This window comes from Triturus cristatus, chromosome 4_1, assembly GCF_964204655.1.
Source record: "Triturus cristatus chromosome 4_1, aTriCri1.1, whole genome shotgun sequence".
Taxonomy (NCBI): domain Eukaryota; kingdom Metazoa; phylum Chordata; class Amphibia; order Caudata; family Salamandridae; genus Triturus; species Triturus cristatus.
Window position 1 is genome coordinate 1,019,129,399 of NC_140585.1, and position 21,820 is coordinate 1,019,151,218.

General features: G+C 47.6%; 1 protein-coding gene across 4 annotated transcripts in view; it reads right to left on the reverse strand.

Moving 5' to 3' along the window:
• Window positions 1-18,775, reverse strand: part of ORC5 (origin recognition complex subunit 5) — a 287,421-nt gene extending 268,646 nt beyond the window's left edge. For 2 of the 4 annotated variants that reach the window (XM_085653960.1, XM_085653959.1), the window contains exon 1: window positions 18,530-18,775. In XM_085653960.1, the coding sequence (XP_085510086.1) occupies window positions 18,530-18,637 (108 nt within the window). In that variant the 5' untranslated portion in view covers window positions 18,638-18,775. The remainder of the gene's footprint in view (window positions 1-18,529) is intronic. The other 2 variants (XM_085653956.1, XM_085653955.1) reach the window with 1 other exon arrangement.
• Window positions 18,776-21,820: the final 3,045 nt, after the last annotated feature.

Here is a 21,820-nt window from a genome sequence, read left to right on the forward strand (position 1 = left end):
GTTCCCTGTTGGATCCTTGTCCTCCCAAGATATTTCTTCTAATGCTTGACTCCACCTGGAGGAGTCTCTTAATCATCTTCAAACAAATATTTTCCTCTGGCATTTTTCCTACCAAATGGAAATCGCCAGTCAGTCAGTTCTTCGACTGCTAAAAAAACAAAAACTAATTTGGAGGACACCGACCCAAATAACTATAGACCCATTTCTAGATTTCCCTTTCCTGCCAAAATGATGGAAAAGGCTATGAACATAGAAATCTGACTTCACGACCCATGGACAACTGGATCCTACTCAATTTGGGTTCAGAAGGCACCACAGCATCAAATTTGCTCTGATCAGAGCAGGTCAGGCAGACAGCGGATGCGGAAGGCAATGCGGCATTGATACTTCTAGACCGCTCTGCAGCGTTCGATGATACTGTTAATCATAACACGCCACTAGATTGCCTGGTCACCATCTGTACCAAGGATCATGCACTTGCATTGCTCAACTCTTTTCTTGCCGGGCGAGAACAATTTGTTGCAGATTTTTACTCACCAACCTTCACAAATCCCTGTGGTCCCCCCAGGGCTCCACCCTAAGCCCTACTAGTTTTAATATTTGAGTTTCTCCATTAGCAAAACTGATTGTCCTTTGGGTTCACAGTTGTATCTTACTCCAATAACATGCAAATTGTAGTATCAGTGGCAAGTAACCCAGAGGACACGAACACGTGTTTCCACAATTGTTTGCTTCAAGTCGGGCACTGGATGGCTGCAAACTGTCTTAAGCTGAACTCCAGTAAAATGGAGGTCCTACTCCTCGGGAACAATGTGTCCTTTTGGTTGCCAACTCTGAGGCGGCAAAAACTCAGCTCTCTCCAAACACCAGTAAGTAAGGTGAAAAACCTGGGAGTAACCTTTGATAATAAACTGTCTTTTGAGTGCCAGGTTAACACCATCACTTGAGCCACGTTCTTTACGCTAAAACTTATAAGAAAGATCTTTACCTTTATTCCCCAAGGTCTACAAAAAATATTCACATCAGCCCTTGTTATAGCGAAGGTTGACTACTGTTATGGCCTATAAGTCAACGTAAGGTAAAAGCGTTTGACAAAATTTAAGATTATCCAAAATTCAGCTGCTCGGCTGCCTCTGGGTATCCCCAAGCACGAGTCTGCTTCCCCCTGCACTCAGGCACCTGCATTGGCTCCTAGTTAGGAAGCGAATAGACTTTAAGACTTTGTGTATCGCCTTTAAAGCACTGCATGGCACCGGCCCAAAATACTTCAAACGCAACTCTCAAAGGTATATTCCAGCTATACCCCGGAGGTCTGCTGCGGCACAAATCTTGCAGTAGCAAAATTAAAACAGATTAGTTGGGGCAGCAGAAGCTTTCTAGGAAGAACCACCAGACTTTGGAATTCCCTTCCTTTGTAATTGAAAAAGGAAACTCAGTTGTTGGCATTCAGGAAAGCACTCAAAACATTGCACTTTAACCAATACCTTCATTTCTCTTCCTTTACGGTCTCTTCCCAGAGTTAGCGCCTTAACACCCATGGGTTTAAGATGCACTTTATAAATTATAAAAAAAAAAAAAAAAATATTCCCATATTGGTTCTACATATTAATAAAATCACAAAATATATAATTACTCCTTTTGAACATAAGCCTTTTAAAAGTATTTCAATCAGAAACTATTGTTTTACCAGTGTAAAACTATTAGGAGCAACATTACATACAATGTTAAACAAAAACAGGAAAAAAACTAAAACCATCACAAAGTAAGGGCAATGTTCTCAAAGACAGTCACAAACATGCATGCACCTGCTAAGCAAAGATATTGCTTTGGTACAGATTTACAAAAGTTTACAGAACAAAACCATACTCCTAACAAACCGTTGTGAATTCCATTTTGGCATTAGCAATTATACATGCTTATATCAAACAAAATGTACACATCAAGCACAAACTCCTTTGTTATAACTTTTTTCTCCACAGAAATTTTTTTTTGCCTCTCACGGGCAAACACCTTTCCCTAAATCTCACTGTTCTTGGAGGAAACCCCGTCCCACTCTGGAAAAAGTTAAACTCCCAAATTGTTTCACAGTGAGAATGGCATGCAAGAGTTCAAACACCAAGTTCTGGGTGTGGACAAACTTACAGGATATCCCAGCCTTGAAATTACCATTTCACGCCTAGTTTCAGCCCATGCAAGTAGATTTACCAACTAACAAAAATCTTCATGTGTTCATCTTTTCATGAATGCAAAAAAGCTAACCTTTATCCATAAATAGCTTTGAGAGAGTCTGTTCCCTAACATTTTGACTCCGACAAGATCTTTTAGAGTTAATTATGTTGTAAAATATAAACCAGTCGGTGCGTGGCTTGGAGCTTCAAGATGGCGGTCGCACTTCGCGAGTGCTCTGGATCCCTCCGTCATCCGCTCTGCAATCCACCACTATCAATGCCCATCCTCTTCCCTAACCCGCTGCCTGCACCGAAGCAGCATCCCTGCGATCCGCCGGTGTTGGAGAAACGCCATAGAACTCACCGTGGTGGCAGAACCAGCATGACCCCTGAATAGCCCTGAGCCAAAATGGAGACTGTCAGGCTGTAGCCTGGGCTCTGGCGCCTGCTGCCCACTGGCCTCCCTGCCCGTAGCACCCCCTCACAGCAGAGTCCAGCGGACGTGCTGGAAGCTCGGCTGCTATACTGAGGAGGCGAACGACTACTGGGCGATGGCTGGGAGAGGGTGACGCCAGATACTGCCAACCCGCGCTCTCCGAGGCCTGTGAGACTAGGACCCGGGATCCCCGCTCCGAGCCGGCTCTTGGTCTGGTGCTTGAGCCCGGACCTACACCGACTACACCGAGCCCCCCGCTGGTGGCAGACCCTGTGGAGACTGCTGCAGTCCTGAGTGATGGAGACCCTTGGAGAGGCCTTTGCCAACACTCCGGCGCCCAGGGACTGGGCGCCGGAGGCGTCCCTCTGACCCGGATTACAGTTGCGAGAGGTCTGGGTGTGGGACCACCCCTACAGTCACTCACCAGCTCGAGTGGGACAATGCGACTTTGCTGAAGCGCTGGGTTGGATGCGCCTGCCAGCCGAGCCTCCGGAGACGCAGTGAGTCAGACAGGCTGCATGGTGGTGAGGCCCATCCTCCAGCCCCCCCCCCCCCCCTCTAGGGACTGCTAATCCAGGCACGGCCGGGGACCCCGTAGCCTTAAGGCAACCTGCTGGGGGAGATCGGCTGCTGAGAAGAGCAGCAGAGACCACACGCAGGGTTCCCCTCTGCTCTCCCAGCACTCGGATTGCCGCCCTGAAATAATGCGGACCCCGGAGGGGTGTCGACCGTGAGGTGCACGCTGCCCGCCACTCTACACACCCATAATCCGGCTGGCACGGAGGAGCACTGTGACAGCTCATATCCCAGGTCTAACACCCCCGAATTCGATTGGCAAAAGACGCCTATTAAGCCACCTGTGGAGACGACGGCACCTGGGCGGCTGGGTTAGGAGGGACCAACTGCGAGATCGTGCGGTGGTCCCCACCCCCTCCTGCTCTGTTGGGGGGCACCCCCTCCCTCGCCCTCCAGATATCAATTGAAAGACCCTGAACCTCAGTGGGGTCTTGGAGACAACTAAAGTCACACATATACCGGGTCCAGGCAGGCTCCTACTGTGAGGCCCCCCCCGGCCCACTTTTATTGCCGGCTCCCTCACAGGAACTCATGGCAGACAAAATCCAACCAGGAGCCGCCAGGTGCCGGCTGGACCTGGGACCAGGAGCTCCAGCCCGACGGAAGAGTGAACTGACCCCCTGAAGTGGAGGGACAGAGGTGGTGGGGCTTCACAGCAGCCCCTACAGACGTGGAACTCACAACCCTTCCCGGATCGTAGGACGCCCGAAGCCACAGATGCTGGCCAGCCTGCCGGGCCCTACCAGGCGCAAGAATTCTTTTGGATGAGAGCAATAATCTTAATATGAGCCCCAGCCTGAATCCAGTGTTTTATCACGCCATCATCGGCCCAGTGGATGTCCAAAATGGGCAGAGAACGGGCTCCCAAGGCATCCACCAACCAAACCCAGACCAAAATGAACCAATATACTACGAACGATCCAGGCCAGGCCGGTGGGGTGGTGGGGGATGGAAGGGGGGGGGGGGGGGGGGAAATGGGGCAACCTCTCCACCATCCTACAGGCTATCAGCGCATCCCAGACCTCGGTAGAGAACAAAATTGGGGAGGTTCCAGTGGACATGGCCCAGATTCACCAGGACCTACACAATGCTACAGCTCACATCTCGGAGGCAGAGTCCCACGTCTCTGCCGCTAAGGACGACATCTGCCACAAGTAACCCAACTATGAGCTCACACCACTGAATTGCCCAAAAGGGCTGAAGATGCCGAAAATCGGTCGTAGCGCAACAATCTCCGCTTGGTGGGATTCCTGGAAGGGGCCGGAAAGGACCAAATGGCAGAGCTGGCTGACTTCATGGATGCCCGAGAACGTACTGTCGCCATGGTTGGCTACTGAACGGGCCCATCGCTCCCTTGCACCTAAACCTCCGCCTGGGGCCCCACACCGCCCTATCATTGCCCGCATTCTTAACTTTAAAGATAGAGATGCTATCCTGAAAGCAGCCCGAGCCCAAGGCACCCTAAAGTTCCAAAAACCAGACAATTATGATTTTACCAGATTACACTAAAGAGGTTCAAGCCCAGCGGCGCTCATATACTGAAGTTAAAACAGAAACTCCGTACCTTGGGCCTCCAGTATAGACTCCACTTTCCAGCTCGTCCCCGTGTTGTGTTCCAAAGCAAAATTCTTTAAAAAATAAATAATTTTTTTAAAAAAAAGTATATATTTTTTTTCCTTTATCACCACAGTCCGCTTGGACCTGGCTAACAGAAGAACGACCACTCCGGATCCGCTCCACATCCTCACCTGGTTCGTCCAAATAACACAGCTGGTCCGCTACCCCCCAAACACAGGAGACGTATACAGTGGCACAGAGGTCGATGACCACGTAAGGGGACTTCCGTATCGCCAGACGGGGCAACCCAGACACCTGAAGACACCGGGCCAGCAACCTCCCCTCTCACCAAGATAGATCGACGGCCAGCCTGTCCCCTGCACGGAGTCCTTCCAAGACTATAGACCAGACATCAGCAGACTCCTACTTTTCCAGAAGCCCTACAATTTGAGACTCTATCCCACCACGAGAGGCGAAACCGGCAGTGAAAAACATAAAACCTACTGCAATCCTCATCTAAAAGTTTGTTTAGTCTAACCAGTTATGTTTCCCTTTTCAGGGCGACAGATGCTTCCATTCCCGAAGTATAGGGTAGGGGGAGGTGGGGACAGTTTTCCTTTGTTTATATTATGTTGGATATTACCAATGTTTCCCTGTTTGCAGTACCGACACTTAACCATCACCCACGAGCCACAATCACTGGCCCCATTGGGCTACGAACGCAATCGAATCTCCTTGCAGAATCACACAGTCCCCTTGGGGTGTCAATATCCGGTCTTTCCTTCGCCCCATACTCTGGACATGTACTGAAAACTCACTAGGGGTAAACCCTTCCAGATTTTGCCGTGGAACATAAATGGGCTGCTAGACCGCATTAAAACAGACTGCGGCACTCAAATATGCCCGGAAACACGCTCCAGATATACTTATGCTCCAAGAAACCCACCTCCTGGGGACCAGATGCAGTCCTGCTGTGCCGAGGCCTTCCATACATGCCCAAGCACATCACCACAGATCCCCAGGGTGATTTCATTAGCCTGTTCGGGACACTAGAAGGGGCCACCCTTAACTTAGTATCTATATACGTCCCACCAGCTATGCTCCCCTCTCTGCGTCATCTCGCCAACATCATTACAGCCTTGCCCATGGGACAGACTGTGATAGGAGGGGACTTCAATGCAGTCATGGTACCCCGGCTTGACACGATTGCCACACCCACTCCCGCTAGAATAACAAATGCAAAGAAGCTTATAGATTGGGCAGCTATCCTAGGCCTCATGTCTGGAGATTCTGGAATCCTCGTAGTTCTCAATATACTCCTACTTCGGCGGCCCATCACACACACTCACAAATCGACATGGTCCTCATGCCTGCCTCAGACTGCCAAAGGGTATCAGACGTTACTATCGTACCCCGAGGAATCTCAGATCACTCAGCACAGCTTTTACACCTGGGTGAAGCCCCCGACACACCCCGCCCCGCATGGCGACTAAACACCTGGTTCTTACAGAATAAGGAGGCTAAAAAAGCGATAGGGGAGGAATTGCGTCAATAATGCTTAACTAATCTGGGATTGGTCCCCTCCCCATGCACTCTGGGAGGCAAGTAAGGCTACTATCAGAGGCGTTGCCAGAGGCCAGGTTTACTCGTGCCGGCTGGACCAGACCAGTCGACTAACCCTTCTTGAGGCACAGGAGATGTGACTGGAAACAGACCCAAACACGCCGCCAGGCGACCAGACGGACAGGCAACTTGTGGCCATACTCGAAGAAAATAAACACATCAGCCTAGAATCAGCCAAGATGCTGTAGCGCTCCTCGGAAGCCCGAGTGTACGGTTGGGGCGACAAAAACTGTAGGCTACTCCACAGCCTAGTCTCCTACCCCTTGGCCAATCAAATCATTCCCGAAGTCTAGAATCTTTCTGGGGTCACTAAGCATATGTCACCAGCAATCGCACAAGCCTTTGCAGACTATTACGCCCATCTATACTCCGCAGGCAAACCTGGAGCTCACCTACTGGAGATACTCCATCGAGCAGGCGTCTTAACTCCCCTGCCTCATGGAGGCTGAGGCTATTGGCCTCGATCTCCCCTTCATCTCAGAAGAAGCACACAAGGCAATCTCTTAAAAACTGGGAAAACGCCAGGGCCGGACGGTCTCCCGCAGGAGTACTATGCCGCCTATCGGGATCTGCTAGTTTCCCACCTTGTCGAATTGGACCGGCATGTTGCAACGACCTGGTCCTTTCCCCCAGAAACTGATGTGGCAAACAGTGGTGATCCCTAAACTCAACCGCCCTCCACCTTCTGTGCGGATTACCGACCCAATTCCTTAATCAACACTGAGGTGAAGATCTATGCCAAGATACTAGCCCAGGGCTTTCGTCCGCTTCTGTGCTAACGAATTCACCCAGAACAGTGTGGCTTATGCCAGCTTGCCGCACCAGGCATTGCTTGCGACGCCTCCAACTGGCTCCGACACATCGTCGACATCTCACACCCTACCTAACACTCCTCCTCGTAGACTTTGAAAAAGCCCTGAATACCTTTGGCTGGCTTTACCTGGAGGAAGTCTTAAAGATGATGGGCCTGGGGCAGCAATTTAGACGCATCATAAAAGTTCTCTACTCCAACCCCAAAGCCAAGGTACTCACCAACGGAGCCCTATCAGAGGCATTCGCCATCCAGAGAGGCACGGGACAAGGGTGTCCTCTCACTCCTCTTATTTGCATTGGCGATGGAACCCCTATCATGCCTCATTCGGTCAGGCGACCCGATTAAAGGATGGGCTTGGGAAAACCACCAGACAAAAATCGCCCTATATGCGGACGATGTCCTGCTTTTCCTGGCGAACCCGGCCACTTCTGACCCCCGATGCCTCCAGACCCTCCAGGCCTTCGAGGGAGCTCGGGTCTGCAGCACAACCCAGCAAAGTCGACCATGGTACCACTTCATCCCTCCATGGAATGCTTCGATTGGCAAGCATCCATCCCTATCAGGAGACAATCCTTCAAATATCTAGGGATATAGTTTGCCCTGCTCCCCGAAATGGAATGGGCGCTCAATACTACCCCCAATGGTTAAAAAATGACTACCTCAAGCGCTGGCAGACCCTGCCACTCAATCCTTTGGGGCAAGAGGCCCTGTTCAAAATGATGATCCGTCCACGCTTCCTATACATTATCCAAAATACTTCCTTTCACCTCCGACGCAGCTGGTTCAGGGAGATGGACAGTATGGCCACGAGATTCCGATGGGGGCGTGAGGGGGGGGGGGGGGGGGGGGGGGGGAGGAGCAACACCATGCATCGATGCCGAATTCTGCCCATTGACGGCGGCATGGGTATGACTGACCTATACTATATAGCTACCCCACTTTTGGTCCTACACAACTGGTGTACTGGGGAGTGGTCTGACCCAACCTACAAAATAGAGTTCAGGAACCTGGACTTTCCCCAAATTCAAGCGCTCCTATATGGAAGCCCAATACCCACAGTGATACCGATCACTATAGCAGTCCATGTGGACTGGCGTACGGCTTAACACGTTGGGACGAGAAACTGAGCCAACAGACACCCCTCTGGCACGGTAGGTGGCTAGGAGAGGTAGCATCACTCACGGGATTTACATGGTGAGACCACATAGGCATATCACTGCTGGGAGATGTTTGGGTGGGAGACCACATCAGATTATTTCAAGACTTGCAAAAATGCAACAACCTCCATACCTCCCAATTTTATAAGTACCTGCAACTATGCCACGCTCTGGGCCCACACATCTCAGGTACGATGCTCCCTGAATTCAGCCCACTGGAAGCTCAGTTCATGATGGGTAACCTAGGGAAAGGCGGGGTGTCCCGAATATACCATACCCTGATCAACAATGGCCCAACATCACTCACCCCACTCTGGACCCGATGGAGGAGATGGCTGGGCCCACTGGAAGATGAAGACTGGCGAGATGCCCTCATGGCCCCCAAAACCATTACAACCTCAGCTAGACTCCGCCTAATTCAACTACACTACTTACGCGCTGCCTATCTTAGCCCAGAACGCCTCCATAAAGCAGGCCAGCGCCCCTCTCCGAGCTACCCACGTCGCAACCACGAACTGGCAGACTTCCATCACATGATCTGGACCTGCCCACGCCTGACCTCATATTGGGCTGAGAGTCCGAACTCATACACATCCTGGGCTGACAAGTCCCCCACGATCCCATACGACTTCTTCTAGGATTCTGGATTGTCTAGACGGGGCCCGATCAGACAAGATATTCCTGGTAATAGCCATCGCTGTGGCCAAACGGGATATTGCTGACACATGGGCACAGCCCAAGCCCCCAGGTGTGACCAGGTGGGTTCAGGGTGTGGATTGGTGTGTCGCACAAGAGAAGTCCCTATTTGAGGCCCAGGGATGGCCTGCCAAATACCAGTGTGGGGTAAACAAACAGATCAAATAGACTGATCCCTTTTATGTACATGAATATATACCGTGTATGTAGAGACTGAAATGGAATGCATACCCATTTCTAATCTACTGAAAAAGTGGCCTGCATTGCCAATAGTGATGTGGTCAAAGATGTTCAGCTGCTTCTGTAAGTTTCCAAAAATCAATAAAGTTGTTAATCAAAAAAAGAAAATGTAAACCAGTCATTCATCTAGTAATTCGTATATGTCCACAGTTACGACACACAAAGGGACTTTGGCACAGTGACAGAAAGATCTGTCTGAGAATTACGCAATGTGATGAAGTGAAAGAAGTTTGACCAGTGCCATCAGTGAAGAATCATTAAAAAAAAAAACTAAGTTGAGAATTCCAGTCATCATCCAAGAATTGTTGATATTCCCACCAGCTCTCAGTGCAGTGAATTTGGGAGTAGAAAAGGAGTGATCCAACAGTTTGACATACAATCCTGAGATAGTAGCTCTCGCCCCCCCCCCCCCCCCCAACGTTTTTCCAGGTGTGTATATACTGAGTAATAGGTGATCTGGGGAGGTCAGTATGCAGGTACCCCAGGACATGCAATAGAGCATGAGATAATTGATTTTATCTCCATAAGTGGGAGGGTGGGATCGCAATTTCCCGTCGCAAGTCGGGGAACGATTTGATAAACCCATTAGAGAAAAGGCCCTCAGTGTGGTAAATACCATGATTCATGTAAATGGTCTATTACATTTCCTCCCCACGAACAGTAATGGCTGCATTGTGCTACACTGGGGCTTTAGTGTGAATGAGACTCTGGACTTGTACCAGCCTGTGGACCAAATGCCATGCGTATTGGGAGGTGTGTATGGTCGATTCAGGAGGAGTGTAATTTGAGGTCTCAAAGAGTAGTAAACAACCAGATCTCCAGAAGATTAGAAAATATAGCGGTGTGTCGGGTCTGGTCTGTAAGGGGAAGCGATGCATCGATTAGGAGACGACTCAGATCTGCGGGTGATGCGTCGGGGAAAACTTGCTGCACAGGGACGATGCGTGGATATCCGGGATGCATCGGCGTCGAGTGGCGCTGCGTCGATTTCTTCAGCCGTGATCCCTCAATGCGTTGATTCTTGCAGCAGCGACAGGCACAGCTTCGGTTTCAGCACCGGCGATGTGTGGAGATTCTTCTCGCACCACAGCGTTGCGACAGAAAACTGTTGCAAGAAGAAGAGAACGATGCATCAATTTCCTTGTTGTGTTGTTTTTTCAGCTCCCACCGGCAGGAGCAACCTCCAGAGGCCCCACACAGTCGCAGGCACTTCTTGACAGCGAAGAGCTCCTGCAAGGAAGTTCAGGTGAGCGGGGGTGAAGTCTTTGTGTTCCTGAGACTTCAGAACAGGAGGTAAGTTCTACTCAAGCCCTTGGGAGACTCCTCAAGCAGGGGACACAGCGCACAACAAAGTCCTTCTTTCCTTGGTAGAAACAGCAACTGCAGGCCAACCCCAGACATACAGCAAGGGCAGTACCTCTCATTTTCTACAGCTCTTCTCCTTGGCAAAGGTTCCTCTTGATTCCAGAAGTAGTCTAAAGTACAGGGGTTTTAGGTCTAATACTTATACCCCAAAATATATGTGTTACCTTTGTGCATAGAAGCCCTGTGCTCAGTCAAAACCAGTTCTGTCCTCTCTGGTGCAGGTTCCTGGCAGTGGGTGGAGACGGCATTGTGGAAAGCAGACCAGGCCCATTCAGGTGAAAGGAAGTCTCCTCCCTACTCTAAATGCAGCCCAGGTCTATTCAGCCCAGTCCTGGCTCATCAGGCTCTCTGGAGACACTGCGTCTCCCCAGCACCTGACACTCCAAACCCAGACAGTCAATCCACATCCTAGCTGAGGCCCACTGGATGGCTAAGCAAGAAAACACATACTTTCTTAAAGTGGTATTTTCAAACACAGAACGTAAAAATAACACTCACTAAAAGATGCATTTTAACATTCTGAGTTCAGGCATATGAAACTTGATTTTCCTATCAGGTTACCAGGGGTAGTTAGGTTTATAAAATGTTATAAGCAAAATCCCCATTCTATCCTATGGGAACAGATAGACTTTCACTAGAGCAAAACGAAATTGGCAGTAGTTCACCATTAAGAAATGCCACACACATCCGGGCATATCCTACCTTTCACATACACTACACCCTACCCACAGGGATAACTTGGGCCTACCTTAGTGGTGACTAACATGTAAGAAAAGGGAAGGTTAGGGCCAGGCAAGTGGGTTCACTTGCCTAGTGGACATGGCAGTTAACTGCACACAGAAACTGCGGCCCACTAGTAGTATTTGACTTACTAGCCCTGGCACACTTAGTCCACTTTGCTAGGGACCTACCAGTAAATCAACTAGGCCAATCCGGGAGAACCAATTATAACAACAATTAACACAGGGAGCACTTGCACTTTGACACTGATCAGCAGTGGCAAATTGCTCAAAGCATCTAAGCCAGCAAAAACAAAATCCAGCAAAGCATCTAAAACACAGGAGATAGAGGAAAAAAAAGTCAGGGGAAAACACGTCCAAGATGCCAAGTAAGACCTTGCCATGGAGGTTCCGAAGTCTTCAACCCCTTATTATTGACCCACATTATAACAGGTTTGGAATAGGAGGTCTTCAATTCTACTTCCTTTTGTGCGAGTGTTATATCATGAAATCCTCCCTCGTCATTACAGGTGCAAGCTTACTTCTTTTTCCTTCTTTGATGCTTGCGTTCTGTTCTTATTCCCCCCTCGTTTGTATTTTTACTCATTAATTGCTTTTATTGGGGATCCGGTTGACAATTGAATCATGGTATTGTATTTTACTTTGTTGATATTCTCGTCTTGCGTGGAGGTTGGCTTGTTTGTTTAACTTTATTGTACCACTCTTTTTTACTGTAATGAGAAAACTCAAAGAATTGAGGACCAGATGTACGACCATCGTATTTAGAGCCTCGCAATTTGCGACAAATTGGATTTAGCGCCAAGCAATTTGCGACTCACAATGTACAATAGAGTCAGAGACACGGTTAGCGATTCCCAATGAGGTCGCAAAATACGAGGCTCATCAATATTCATGAGCCACTCGCAATTTGCGACCCCATTTGGAATGACCAGCCTCACAGGGATGGTGGCCTGCAGACCACCATGTCTGACTGCTTTACAATAAAGTTTTTTTTTTTTTTTTTAATAAATGCAGCACGTTTTCCTAAAGGGAAAACGGGATGCATTTAAAAAAAGGAAAAAAAAAAAATCAATGTTTGCGTTTCCTTTTTTAAGGGCAGCCTGCCCTTAAAAATATTTTCCCCAGCATTCACAAAGGGGAAGGGGTCCCAGGGACCCCTTCCTTTTTGAGAGTGCTTTACCACCCTCTGAGAAGGGTGGTAAAATGCGACTGATTTGTGACCGCAAAAAAAAAAAAAAAAAAAAAAAAGTCATACCTACCTGGAGGACTCTCTATTAGGATGGGACGCCCTCGGAATGCCCCTTCCTAATAGCGACTCGCTATTCCTATTTTGTGAGTCGAAAATAACTTGCGACTCGCAAAATAGGAATAGTACATGGCCAACTCGTTTTTTGTGGTCACAAAGGGGTCTGAAATACGGTCGTACATCTGGCCTTAAAACACAGGAAACCGTTTTCTCTTTTTATTGGTATAGCTATGGCTCTAGTCCTCTATGAACACAGTAACATGCAAAATTTCAAACCATAGCTATCATGTTAAGTGGCCGGCTCGAGCGTTGATGCCCCCCCAGGAGATCTATTCCTTGTACCTTCTTTTTTTTGAGGATGTGTTGGGATTCACTGGATCCAGATTGGGTGGTTATCCGATGTGGGAGGGGGATGGTGGGTTGTGAGAGTTTAAATTTATTTGTAAGTGGTAAGTCACTATTGCACTCACTGGCGAGCCGTTTAGATTTAACCACAGTGGCACGTCAGACCATATACTGTTATATTTACTGTGAGAGGCTCTGGCCAGAGGGTGGAGGGACTGGAGCTTAAGTGCATAACATGGAATTTGAGGGGTCTGTCGAACCACCACAAGGGATGACAGGCCTTGGCCCATTTGGCAACACACAAAATACATATTGCTCTGCTGCAAGAGACCCATTATGCCTCAAACTAGGATAACCAGTTTGCCGCTACCTGGGGTAACAGATTCTTTGCTAGTTATAGCACCTACTCCCGCAGAGTTTGAGGGCTCATTCACAAAGCGCTCCCTTTTGCGACTCAGTCGATGGCTGTGGATCCTGAGGGACGGAATTTGCTGGTAGCTGGGAACCTGGGCACAAAACGAATACTTGTAATTAATGTTTACGCTCCCAATGTAGACGCCCGTGGCTACTTTGATAGTATCTCAACACATTTCTGCAATAACGATCGACTATCATATTTGGTGGGGGTTTCAATCCCACGCTACAGCCAAGCGTCGACACTACAGGCACATTACACAACCGGCTCTACAAAGAACTTGAGGCTCTACTGCATTCACACTTCTTGGCTGATGCATGGCAACACTTGCATCCTGTATATAATGGATTGTGGCTTTATTCTGCACCCCATGGCACCTGGTCCCGTATAGATAGATGGTACACAACTCCGGACCTCCTGATCACGTTGCAGGAGGCGGATCAACTGCCTCGAATCCTGTCGGACCATTCGCCAGTACTGCTATCAGTGACTTTGCCCACAATTGCGCGACCCTCTAGATCTTGGCGCTTCCCAACTGATGCTTTATTGGACACAGTTTTTAAGAGCGAAGTGCAGGATGCGATTGTAGAATATTTCCATACTAACACAGGCTCTGTACCACCCTACGCCACCTTATGGAAGGCCTTCAAAGTCATTATCAGGGGCATTTGTATAGCTATACAGGCGAGAGTCCTGCGCACAATTCGCCTGGACCTCTAAGTTACTGAGCGGGTGTTGCAGGACTTGGATGCCCAGACGCTGGCTGTTCTTCCTCTGCGTGTTGGGATCAGACGTTTTACTGCAATTGCACTATTGCTGGCCAAGAGACAGGTCTCCTTGCATTGGGGCGGAGTTGCACCTCCAAGGGTGAAAGCCTTGTTGGAAGACTTGATGTACTGCGATACCACCAGCTATATCTATATGTCCTTGCTACCTCACACCCCAAAAATATTTGGCAGCTACTTCGCTCCTACTTGCTGCACCATCCTGAGCTCACTGACTGATGTGTCTCCCATTGCAAAAATATTTACTGTGACAGCTAGCCGGCTGTAATGAACTGATTCATCAAGATTCACTATTGTATGAACCTGCACTGTGATTTTTTTTTGTTTCTTATTATTCTTGACGCCATAGTTATCATTGTTATCAGTCATGCTTTCTGCATGTCAATATTGTGTCAACATATCCTGCATTGTGCGCATTATGGTTTCTGTTTTTCTTTGAAAAATTGCAATAAAAACAAGCTTTAAAAAAAAATAATAATAATAATAAAATAGAAGAATTAAAACACCACATTCCCAGAAGCCTTCAAACATGCCACTGTCATGCCCCTGCTCAAGAAATGACCCGCTGACCCAGCCATACTTTCCAACTACAGACCCATCTCCCTTCTACCATACCGGGCAAAGGTCTTAGACAAACTAACAAACCAACGCCTCACTGCCCACCTCAGCAACCATCAGCTCCTCTACTCCACGAGTACGGATTCAGGCCAAACTACGGTAGAGAGACAGCACTCTGTCACCAGAGGACATGTGCATGATCCTTGACAAAGAAAAAGCAGCACCCCCTTATTCTCCAGGGCCTTTCTGTAGCATGACAGCCTCATACCCCACCCTCAGACGCCTGCACAAGACTGGCATCCAGAGACCAGTTCTCCACTGGATCTGCTCCTTCTTAACGGACAGAACACAAGCAGTCAGCCTGGCACCTTACTCCCCAGAAGCCTGAACAATCATCTGCAGGGTGTCTCAAGGTTCATCATTCAGCCCCACTGACTTCAACACATACATGATCCCTCTGGCCAATGTAATGCATGGGTACACACACAAAATCCTGCTTCCACGCCCTGAAGATGCAGAGAAAGATCTTCAAATTACTCCAAAGCCACACTAGAAAAGCTGTCAGGCCCTAGTCACCAGCAAGTTTAACTAAGGAACACCCTCTATGCCAGGATCGCTTAGCAGCTCACTAGTAGACTACAAACCATGCAGAACTCTGCAGCAAGACCCAACTTTCCACACAGAACTCACATCACTCCACACCCCTGACAATTACACTGGCACCTAAAACACAAACTTGCTCAATTAAAAACTCCACACACATTCAAGGCACTACACAACTCATGCACCACACCTTCCTGAACATTTGCATTTTTCCTTTGACAAACCACCAAGGTTCTGCAGAAGTCCTACTCTCACATATCTGACAAATACAGAGAACCAGATCAGGAGGACAAGCATTCTCCTACATCGCTCCTAAAGTGTGGAATGACCTCCCACTCCATATCAGATCCTCCTCCTCCTCTCCTTGAATTCTGCAAGAAGCTAAAGATCAGGCTTTTTCAATTAACCAACCTTTCATAGGCAGGTTTAAGCGCACACTCCTGCTCAGCACCAGGATGCCTTAGTGGGTGATGGTGCATTTTACAAATGCACATAACATTCCAATCCAGCCATTTATGACCCTATTAACTTTTTGTTCAGGATCCCTGTGGTGAAGAGTAAATGTACTTGCTAGAGAACCTTTATTTTGCAATTTAGAATTATTTCACCTCAACACTTGTTAATATTTAAGCTTCTGTATACATGTGCCATTACTGCCAATTAACCAATCTGGTATTGGTATTGCTATTGTGAAATGCTCCAATGTCCCTTAACTACGTTTGTGCTATATAAAAACACATTATTCAGCAATGTGTATGCAAAAGAATATACTATATCTTCACTATACAAAAGAGTAACCCTACCATTCTCTGGACCATGCATTCTCCCATTTTATTTTCTTTGATGCTAATGTGCTGCTACCCTTCATCCCCTAACACCAAAAGAACCATAAATGGTAGGTAAATCCACCAGATGTACACGTCTACTAACACAAAGCTCTACTTTTCTCTTTGGCTTTATCTAGCTAAGACCAAAATTAAGAATCCAGCCTAACACCCTTCACTGTGGTACAGAGTATGATTAGCTCTCAATACAAAAGTATGATCACCTCCACACACACACTCATCAAGAGGGATGAAAAAAAGGAATGGGTCTCCAAAAGGGGTTTGGCCTGTGTAATTAAGAGCATGGCTTAAACACAACCAGGGATCGAAAATCCACTCAACCGCTTGCATTGTGGAGCAAGATTTATTCAGGACCAGCTATTTTAAGGGACTAATCGCCCTTTCTGGCGAGTTGAAAATCCTCCAATTTCAGGGAAGACAAACTGACTTTTGTCTCTGAAATCTGAACAAATGTGACAAGATAAGATTTAAGGGCATCTTTATTGGTTACAAAGTGAAAGAGCAATACAAATGCCATTAAATCATGTTATCTTGTAAAATTTACTGGCTTTCAGAGAGGTCAAAAGTCAGCTTATCACATTACATTTATTTTTCTTTCTGTGAAATAACTTAGAGGATTTTGTAAAGTGAAATGTGTGACAATTGAACGGTGCAGCATGTTACATGAAAGGCTGTAAGATGGCAGGCTTTTTTCTAGCACAACACTGAAATAGCTAAGTGAATTGTTCAAATATATTTCACATGTTATGAAAACCCATTTTTGGAATTCTGTGATGAAAAAATATTTTTAGAGGATCAAAACAAATTAGAACACTTTACTTGGTGATGTGCACATTAATATTTTTCCTGAAACCCAATTTCCTAAAATTGTTTATGCACTATTATCAGTAAAACTCAATGTTAGTGGGAAAGTTGTGACAATTTCAAAGAAAAATATGCTATCTGTAAATGACATTGCACAACCACATCATGCTTCGGTATTATATTTTTGAAAAGTGAGTTTTTAAACATGAACTGGGAATTATTACTGCTCCTGCCTAGATGACAATGCTATTAGTGAACTAAGAAGGAAGCCAGGAATCATGTGTACCCTTTACATGGGCTTGATTCTTGTTATACATGGAGCTAACATTTAGTTTAGCAAATAAAAAGTTTTTTTGTACAGCAGAAATAGTGAACTTGCATATTTAAAGATGCTTTCTTATTTGATAATAAAGAAAAAGGCAGCTCCATAAGACAAAATATTTGTCCAGGATTACACAATTTTAGATGAATTCGTGGGTCAATCACATTACAGTTAGGTCAAGTAGATTATTAAAGTTACTAGACCTGTAGGTCCAGTAAAAATGTTTGATTTTTCGAGCCCTGACAAACTAACTTTGTTTTTTCCATAGTGTGCCACCCAACAGGCATTTTAGTGCCTCTCTGAACATTTTGTTACTACATCCAGATATACGACAACTGACCAGACAGATTTTAGGGGCACGACTATTGGCTTCGGAAAGGATTTGGTTATAAATATTTAATATTGAAAATGGTTTAAATTAGGAGACTGAATTAAACATTCATTCAGTGTCTCTCAATCACTCCCATTATGTACTCACAACGTTAGATACGTACGTCCTTTTTCTCTCTAAATTTCCTCATCTATGTGTTACACCTCATCTCTTTAGCATCCTCTTTACCCCCCTCTCTCCTAAAAGCAGATGCTCGCTTCTCCTTGACTTCACCCCCTTCCCCAAACAAACAGCGTACCCACTCACCTGTTACCGCCGCATTTTCTTGTACTTTCATTTATCAGTATGTTGACAACGGTATGCCTCCTTCACATTCACTTGCACATAATCAAAAGTGCCACTAGAATACATAATCATTGCGCTGTGCGCTCTACAGAAGCGCCAAGGTCTGGAAGACCATCTATTTTGACTACCTTTCTGAACCACTGAAAACCTCGCACTGACTCCTTTAACTTCAACTCCAGAGTCTCAATCGTGGCCCGCTGTAAACACATACAGGCGACTCAATAAAAGTTTGCGTTATACAAGAGCAATCAATATCCTACACCCAAAAAGTAGAAACATCAAAACTTGAAATAGCAAACATACGGAGGGAAAGCAAAATTCAGATTAAGTAAAAAACGTGAAGAAAACTAGAATTAAATCGCTGTCACTAATTACTTCAACTTTTTTCACTGTGACATTGGGGAGCGAGGAGGTAAAGGGGAAAGGTCTGCACCGTGTAGGGCAAAAACGGCCAAAGTGGCCATGTCAGGGGCCATGGTGGGGAGCTCAGGAACAGGGTCTGAAAAGTAAAAGGGTGACTGACAGCGGCTGAGTTTGATTTAAGGTGATGTTCAATACCTCCCCGAAGATGCTGAGCAAGGAGGACACCTGTGCCTCGCGACATAGAACCGCCTCCTCCAATGCTCGGAGCTCTGCCTCGGAGTATCCCTGATGTTGAAATGCCATGGCTCTTATGTCTTGCACAGGGAAGATTCAGGCACCAAACGCATACCCCATCAACACACGTGAAAACACAACGCCGGTGCGTCCTTTCAAAGCCAGGCGGGCTGTCAGCTCCGGAAGCCACGCGAGACTTCAAGACCAATCTACCCCCACCTCCTACCCTCTTCCTCGCATCACGTGACATGCATGGGCGGTGCGAATCTCCGTGCGATTGAAATTAAGGAGTGATTTGAGACAGAGCTTCACATGACCAGTACCAAGATAGAAAGGGAAAAGGGACGAATTACGTAACTTTTGTCTGGTCGTAACAGCCATCTTGAAGTGGCCAGTAAAGAAGCTTTTCTGGGTAGCGTGAGTAGAGGAACAACAAACACTGGCAAAGTTTCAGATTGCTTATGTGTGACATTTTCATAATTTCAGTGTAATTATGAGTGTCATTCAATTACTATCAGTGTTTCTCGAGAGCAAAATCAAACGAAGACGACAAAAACGTACATTTAAAAAATTACACCCATTTAACCCAACGAGAAACAGTAAAATCTTGAAACTGTTGCACAGCATCTAAATGGAAGGACACTAACCTAGTGCCCTTATAAACTGATCATACAGTAAAACAATTGTGTAACTGTGATATTAAAAAGTAAACGTCTTTCAGAGGCAGTACTTTATTAACAATTTTTGCACATATTCAAACACGCAATTAAATACAAAAAAATACTTGAGGGATGCGACAAATTGCCACTTGCGTTATGCAACAAGCATTGTACTATTGACGTCCATACATACAGTCAAGACTACCTCAACTGGAGAAAACTATCAATCTCAAACAGCAAAGTGACAGATTACTGACTCGCACTGTCAGGGCTGGCAGGTGGCGCCCAGCCCAACAATCTTTTTTGGCGCTCCTTGACCTCCTTCTCCACGGATTCCCTCACAACCATTGTCCAACAGTGTGCCTCATCTCTCCATAGTCCCTCTCTCATAAACATGCAATTTTTTTTATAGCTCTGCTCATACCATTGCAGGGTGTCAGAGCACTATATCACAGACACATCACACAGAGACGATGAATCATACCTGTGTAAATCAGTTTAGGAAATGTTACATAAAATGAGGATTGCAAGGTGTAGGAATCACGCCAGCCATACTAGTAGCCAGTATATTTTAAGTAGTCTGGAGAAGTACAATCTCCGGATTTAACATGTACCAAAGTAGTTGGAGTTGTCTTAGTGACCACACCGTCATCCGCTTCAGTCAACACGCATACACAGACGTCACCCAAAGATTACACTGACACTTTATTTGTGGGTGAAGAACTGCTGCAGGTTTATTTCATACAACACAGTATGATAATAAAATTGGGTTATCTTACGGGCGATCCAGGGCAGGCAGCCCCTTGCTGCTCCGCCCGCCTGGTGAGCCAGCACACACGGTGGGTCGATGCCCGGCAGTGTGGCACATAATTATTTACAGATCATCCACTGGGTCACGTGATCTGTGTCCTACTCCCGCCCCTTCCGACAGGGGCGGAGCGTGTTGTGGCACACCCCCGGTTGGTCAGGCCCCCCAACCGCCCGAAGGACTAACGGGGCGCCGTCGCGGTCTTCCCAGAACCCCCTTCGGCTCCTGGACCTTGGCTCGGGCACCCTTACTGTGCCGGACAGGGGTACCCTTACTGTACCGCCTGTCGCAGAGGTACCCTTACTGTACCCGTCTGCATCCAGATCGCCCTGTAACTCCGCCTGCAACGCAAAAAGAAAACATTAAAACATTCCAATAACGCGCTGTGCCTGACACGTGGGGTAAGTGGAAAGGGTGGGAAAACGCGTGTCCAGGCTGGAGCGGCGCGCAGGAAACAGAGGAGGAACTGGGCGAGAGGGCCTCCTAAGTAGGGGGGGCAAGCCGCGCCCCCCCGCCCCCAATGACCCGCCTCCAGCTCCACACGATAGGGGGTCATAACCCTAGTGGGCGTAGGCCTCGCGCGCGAGGCAGCAAGGGGGAAGGCTCCGACGGGCGGCCACTAAAATGCTGCCCTGCTGATGTCCCACTGCTTGGGACGCGGGCAGCGGCATAGTGACCACACCGTCATCCGCTTCAGTCAACACGCATACACAGACGTCACCCAAAGATTACACTGACACTTTATTTGTGGGTGAAGAACTGCTGCAGGTTTATTTCATACAACACAGTATGATAATAAAATTGGGTTATCTTACGGGCGATCCAGGGCAGGCAGCCCCTTGCTGCTCCGCCCGCCTGGTGAGCCAGCACACACGGTGGGTTGATGCCCGGCAGTGTGGCACATAATTATTTACAGATCATCCACTGGGTCACGTGATCTGTCTCCTACTCCCGCCCCTTCCGACAGGGGCGGAGCGTGTTGTGGCACACCCCCGGTTGGTCAGGCCCCCCAACCGCCCGAAGGACTAACGGGGCACCGTCGCGGTCTTCCCAGAACCCCCTTCGGCTCCTGGACCTTGGCTCGGGCACCCTTACTGTGCCGGACAGGGGTACCCTTACTGTACCGCCTGTCGCAGAGGTACCCTTACTGTACCCGTCTGCATCCAGATCGCCCTGTAACTCCGCCACAGCTCTGGGGAGGCTACCGTCGCTGCCAGAGCCCCCCTTCCTCCCTTTGCTGTTATCTGTGCCCTGCCCCTACGAGCCAGCTTATAATGGGCTAAATTAGGGGACCTGTTCTGTAACCCGTAACAGACTGCATTAATTTGCAACATTACTCAGAAGCCCAGGGCAGACGAACAAAGGATGTCTTTTGGCCCCACTGCCGTAAGCTTAGACGTGCCTGGTTTTCCTAACCTTCTAAGCGAAGCCACAGCAGATCATCCTAACGTATTTCTGAAGATCTAGCACCTGCATATGGAGCCAGAACTGAACCATAGCTGGATTCCTCAATCCATCGCTTCCCTTCATATCCTGGCATGAAGGTTTAATTTCCACTCTATCTACAAAGGTGATGTATGGATAGCGTCATGGTTCCTGAGTTGCTGCTGTTACTGCGGGGGTTGCATGAGTTCTTGGCTGGGCAAAACATTGATAACGCCACTGCTAATCGGACGCCGTTTGTCCTGACTCCCGATAAAGCCAATATGACTGACTGAGCTGCCGAAGAATACATCTCTCAGCTCGGGGACCCAAATATGTGAATGATTCCCAACTCCCTGGCTC